This window comes from Parambassis ranga, chromosome 8 (assembly GCF_900634625.1).
Source record: "Parambassis ranga chromosome 8, fParRan2.1, whole genome shotgun sequence".
In the NCBI taxonomy this organism is placed as follows: Eukaryota; Metazoa; Chordata; class Actinopteri; family Ambassidae; genus Parambassis; species Parambassis ranga.
Genome location: NC_041029.1, coordinates 804,175 through 810,174, shown reverse-complemented (window position 1 = coordinate 810,174; position 6,000 = coordinate 804,175). Strand labels below are relative to the sequence as shown.

The window sequence follows — 6,000 nt, the reverse complement described above, 5'->3', positions numbered from 1 at the left end:
TCAATCAGACACTGCAGGGGCTTTGTTGTCGTATTAATTTACCACAGAAGTGATGGGAGGTGTCATGTAAGATGCTAACTGTCTCAGGGCTAACCAGGCAGCATCTCCCAGCACACTGCCACACAAAAATACACTGGGCACCAATATCTACAACTGATATGCTAGGATTTGACCTCTCATGATGTACAAAATTTGTTATATAAAACATCTATTTTATTCATCACATACTTACACATAAGCATCACATTCAGGTGATTTGTTTACCCCAGAAACAACAGATATTAACGCTATTGCAGGATGGCTCTGACAGCTGGAGCTGGTCTGACTGTGACCGATGCGATCTAGCTATCCGGGGGTGTGGTGCTTTTGTTGGCCACTGAGGACCAACCACAATTTGATGTACTTACTGTAGGTCTAATCTTTAAAGCAATTCGGTTAGATATAATCACTAAAACTGCCTGGTTAGGTTTAATCATCAAAACTGCTGAGCTAGGTTTAGTCATTGGTTTCAGGCATGGAAAGTATGGTTGGGTTTTCATTTCAATACCTGATGTGATTATGTTGAGTTATTAAAATTACTGGGCTAGGTTTATTAAAACTAGTGAGTTGGGTTTCATCATTTTAACCTGTAGTCAATAAAATTACCCAAACAGTTTATGAATTCAAGCAATTGTTTAGGTTTAGTCATTAAAACTACCACTTTGGATTTAGTCATTGAAATTACCCAGTAGATTTAGTCATAAAAACATCTTGGTTTGGCTTCGTTGGTAAAACTACCAAGTAGGTTTAACAATTAAACTACTCATTTAAACTACCCAGTTAAATGTATCAAACCAATTAGGTTGAGTCATCAAAGCTGCTGAGCTAGGTTTAGTCAATAACACTAATTTGTTAGGTTTAGCTTTAGTTAATAAAAGTATGCAGTTAGGTTTAGTCAGTAAAACTACTTAGGTTTATTTATTTAAACTACCTGGTTAGACCTAGTCATTAGAACTATTTGTTACAATGGATAGTTTGATTCCAGTAAAGACTGTGGTTCAGGTGGAAACACATCATCATCACAGGACTTAAGGCACATATTACAAGGCAAACCTGTCTGCCTCTCTCCATTATTTTCAGCTCCCATGGTAACAAGTGCCACTATAAACAACACATTTGTCATTCACTCTGTATATACAGCTGCTGCTGACTGTATTCAGCTGTCATGCATTAAAATGAAACAATTCCACTGAGTGCATTTAAACGTGATGTGAACCAGATGCCTTCTATCCAAACTTACAAGTGTACTGTACTACAGCTCGGATAAAATCAGATGAATAATTTTACATTAACATTGAGTGAATGTTGTTAGGAGTGGAGACACTGCGCAGCTGCAACACATTTCATTCCAGGTGAAAAAGTAGTATGGATAATTCATATCAGAATACAATCTAGTCATGAGGTGCATGTTAATGTGAGCTGCAAACAGGGCTCTTTGTGGCTTACAGTTTAATCCTGATGAACACTGGATATTTGCTGGTACTGTATTGTGAGAGACCTGTGAAATAAGATTGGGTGTAATAATAGTCCTTTGGTGTCTGATTTTATTACAACATCTAGCTTCACTTAAAGACTTGTTGCAGTAAGGTTAAGTACATGATGCTGTTGGCCTTCTGGAAACCAGTAAATTACTTTGCAACAGAGCAGCTGTCTGGACTTGTACTAACTTCTATAAACACAATTTTTCCTGAGTGACTGCTTATTTGTAAATGCAAATAGACACAATCTGCGCTCTCCACTTCCACAGGGGAAAACTACGTCTGAGCGATTTATGACTGGCTCAGATAACAGACACAACAAAGGGAAGATAAAATGGCTCAATATATTTTCTCTGGTGCTCAGATAATAATTTATTATCAGCTTGGAGTAGCAGCCGCTGTCTTAATGCCACTCCACTTGTGTTGTTAACAGCAGAACGTTCTGCTGCAGCTGGTGGAATCTGAGCATGCTCAGAAGTCTCACTTACACAGGTAGGTAGACGGACAATAGTGGGAATTTTACAAACGGAGCAGTTCTGGTTAGAGAGCTTTCTGCTTCTCCAAGTGGCAATTTACGAATACAACAATTTCAACAAACCCATTGAGCCTCTCCTACGCTCTCTTGACTGCCAAACACCCAGTAACCATTGTGCTCCAAACACTTGTCCATGCTTTCCTCCCACTCTACCAATCACCTGCATTCCTTACATATAGCTCTGCTTTGCCAATTATTTGATATTTCAAACAGACTGAAACATAAATCTGAACAGACAAGATCAGTGCAGGCTTGAAAGCTGTTGAATGGTGGATCCAATGTTTATAGTGCAACTTATGTGCAGCCTATTCATCACATTTAACACATTTATCCAAGTCACAATTACCAAACAGTACTTTATTCATCCAGCAACATTAGCATAATGATATTTGGAGCTGTGTTTGTCAACTCGTTTATAGCTGCGTTTTTCCTTTCTAAAAAGTGACGACCTCCACATTTAAGAGCTAAAAAACTTATTTACAGGAATAAAAACATTTTTATCATCTTTAATAGAGACAACTGCCAGCCATTTATACAGATTATGGCTTAAAGTTTTGCAAAAGTGATGACATCATCACTTCGAGGGACAGGCAGGTGCAATCATCACTAAAAAAATGTTATTTCTAAGTCTTAGAAGTGATACATCCTGTCATACATACATTGTGCATGTCCTATGTGTTTTTGGGGTACGAAACCGCAATCTTTACCTAACCTCCTAACAACAACCTCCAGGCATAAGAAATCAAGCAAAAGCAAGTCAGGCCCCATAGACCTCCATGTTACAATGTCTAATTTTACAGCAGAAAGAAACATGTTTTCAGGCATGTAATTTCCCATACCTTTAGAGCTAAAATGCAGACAGCAGCTGCTAAACAATGACCCTACAAGAGCAACAGAGTCAGACAAATAAAAAAAAGCTTAGCCAGCACCTGCAATAACTAAATTTATTGACTTCAGAAGTATATGATTGGATGGAAAGTCAGCAGTGGTAATGTATTTCCTCTCTGGTAGCTCCCATGATGACAGAGATTTTCTGATTCGGTGGAAACACATTGACTGAATGCTAAAGAGCGACTTTAGTACACTGCTGTCCTTAACACTCTATAAGGAAATGACTTTGTATCACCTCATGCTTTTTTGCATACACAGCCAGCTCTAGTGCGGTACAGGCATGACAAATTTGGTCAGGCAAACATAAAAATATGGCAGTGGCTATATGCTGTGTGAGAGTATTTGTGGCCTGGTGGTTATTGTGGTTCTCCATGGTGTAGTTGGAGGTGTATGATGAATGAGATCCTCTAATACAGGGAGACATTTCAGCGGCATGCAATTTTAGATCCTCATGCAAAGTGCAAAGTTAAGGTCCACTGAATATTCACATCAGTAATTATAGTCTGCAACCATGTATAATAAATTCAGTGTATAATACCCCCCGTCCCCAGCTTAATGCAGAACACAGGGTTGTTTTTACGGTGTGCTTTTTGTGCCATTTGTAAAGCACAACTGCCCCCCCCCCCCCTTTATGACTCATCATTTTGATTTCAAACACACTCAGGATCAACTTTATTTTACAGATTAACTAAATATGATGCTCCACAAAAAACCAGCAGGGTGCAGACATGAGCTTTGTGTAGGAAAAAAAATAATATCAAAAATGATCTTTCTGAGTTTAACACTCAACTTTATACAGTATGAAGCCATAGCAGACTCCAAGGCAGTGTAAGCCCAGTGTGTGTGTTGGGTTGTGTGTGTGTGCAGTCACAGGACTTAACAGGAGGTGAAGCTCCTCTCCACACGGCTCAGATCAGTAAATCTGACGTTTGTAGCCCTTCTTGTGCGCGGACAAAGGGAAAAAAAGTGGGTGTACACAGTAGTTGTGCTGTGTGTGTGTGTGTGTGTGTGTGTGTGTGTGTGTGTCTCTACAGTGCTTCAGCTCAGATGAGCTCACTCAGCCGATGCGCACATCGGTAGGATCCTACCAATGTGAGAAGGCGCAAGGACGGCGAGCAGAGAAGTGTGGATGATTTTTTGCGGAAAAGAAAAGGCTGCCGACTTTCTCCAACACAAAGTGACGCGTAAAGGATTGCGCGCCTCATGTTGAGGAGATTGAGTGGATTTGTGGTTTGCGCGGATGGACGGGGAATCCACTCTTTCATCGCAGATGGGACTGGAGCTGCTGAGAAGAAGACTTTAAACACTTCCTCCTCTTTTCATAAAATGCCAGGATTTTGTCCATCATACACTGTCCAGGCTGCTCATTTGGAAGGACGCCAGACCTCCAGGCTCTCAAATCTGCAAGTTCAGTCCAATAAATTGTGACATTGTCTGTCAGCCTTGGAATAAGAAATCGATACTCAAGAAAAAAAAGGGACGCGATATTCTTCCGGAATTTTAACGATCTATTTCTCCCCCGCTATCCTTATAAATATGCGATTTGCTTGGATTTGGATGGTTTGGTCCAGCTTCACGCTTTTATTAAGCTGGAGCAGCGCTGATAGTGACTGATTATTGCTGTTGATTTTGTCCATGCAAGACTCGGGGTGGAAACATGTCTGGCCACTTCTTTGAGAGGATCACTGCTATCAGAGATGGCATTTTGGTCCAGCACTTCGGTTTTCACCTCTAAAGTGCCCCGGAAAATCTTATTCATGTTCACCCTCTCCCTCTCTGTCACATACTTGTTCTATAGCTTGATGAGCTGTTACAACTCGCTGCAGTTCCCTCTGCAAGAGAACTATGTTTATCAAGGGAGGCTGGTGACAGAGGAGACAACTTTTGTGACATTGAGGGAGAAACTTTATTCCGTTTCCCAGGGCTTTACCGAATTCACCGAGGCCGAGAGGACAACCTCGGTTTCCACCGTAAAGGAACGCGATGCTGAGGCCGAACAAAGGACAGTGGAGTGGATTAGGACACAAGCGTCTCCAACTAAATCTGCGGCCGCGTATCACACCACCGCGCTGGAGAGGGAGCACCAGGAATTCAGCACCACGGACAGCGAACTCAGGGTGAACTGCACCTCGGATTACGGAGAGAAGAAACTTCCCCAAGCCATCATCATCGGGGTGAAAAAAGGGGGGACCAGAGCCCTGCTGGAGGCTCTCAGGGTGCACCCGGACGTCAGAGCCGTTGGGAATGAGCCACATTTCTTTGATAGGAACTATGAGAAGGGGCTGGACTGGTACAGGTGAGTCTCTAGTTTGACTGTCATAATGTGTGTGGACATTACTCTTATAGTTGTAACTGCTCTGATGTTGCACCCAAAATTCAATTTAATATTGATTACTACACTGCAGTAGTTGCACTGATTTCTAGTTTAAGGTGTGCAGTCAGTGAAGCCATCTGATGCTCCGCAGTCTTCCTAAACATCATTTTATTTCAGCAATATGCCCTCATGTAGTGGCAAACGCAAACACGCTCTTTAGGCTTCTATATCAGAATTTTATTTTATAAAATGTGTCTCCTCAATCATGCTCAAAAAAGAATGATCCTGTGACGATTTAGGCTGAATGATTGATTCACAGAAACTCTGTTATTAATCAGGCACATTAATACAATATACTTAAAATTAAAATAATATTAATTGCTATGTGATATGCAGCACTGACCATTTCAATGGGAACATTTTTATGTTAGAATACCTGCTTCACATGTGTCATTTATTGACATTCACTTTGACCCTTGCTGTTTATTACTAATGTGTTTATGGGAAAAAGACAAAAAGAGAATTTAAGAGTTCATTCATGGTCAGTTGGTCAAGGCTCTATTAGAGGTGTTGTCACATAATAATGTTTGACCAGGGGAATTTTACTAACTGAGTCAATGAGCTGATGAGAATGACTCAAAAGTCCCTTCTGTTCCTCTGTAGAAGTCTGTTACTCCGGTATTTGGGTTGTGGAACATCTGCTTTCATCTCGCTGCATAGACATGGGAGCTCTCGGCTGTTCA

The 6,000-nt window shown here is 41.0% G+C and overlaps 1 protein-coding gene across 1 annotated transcript in view; it reads left to right on the top strand.

The window, feature by feature from the left end:
* Positions 1 to 4,640: 4,640 nt before the first annotated feature.
* hs3st4 (heparan sulfate (glucosamine) 3-O-sulfotransferase 4) overlaps positions 4,641 to 6,000 on the top strand; it is an 88,940-nt gene continuing 87,580 nt past the window's right edge. Inside the window, exon 1 of the mRNA XM_028412014.1 lies at positions 4,641 to 5,239. Within this exon, the coding sequence (XP_028267815.1) occupies positions 4,641 to 5,239 (599 nt within the window). The remainder of the gene's footprint in view (positions 5,240 to 6,000) is intronic.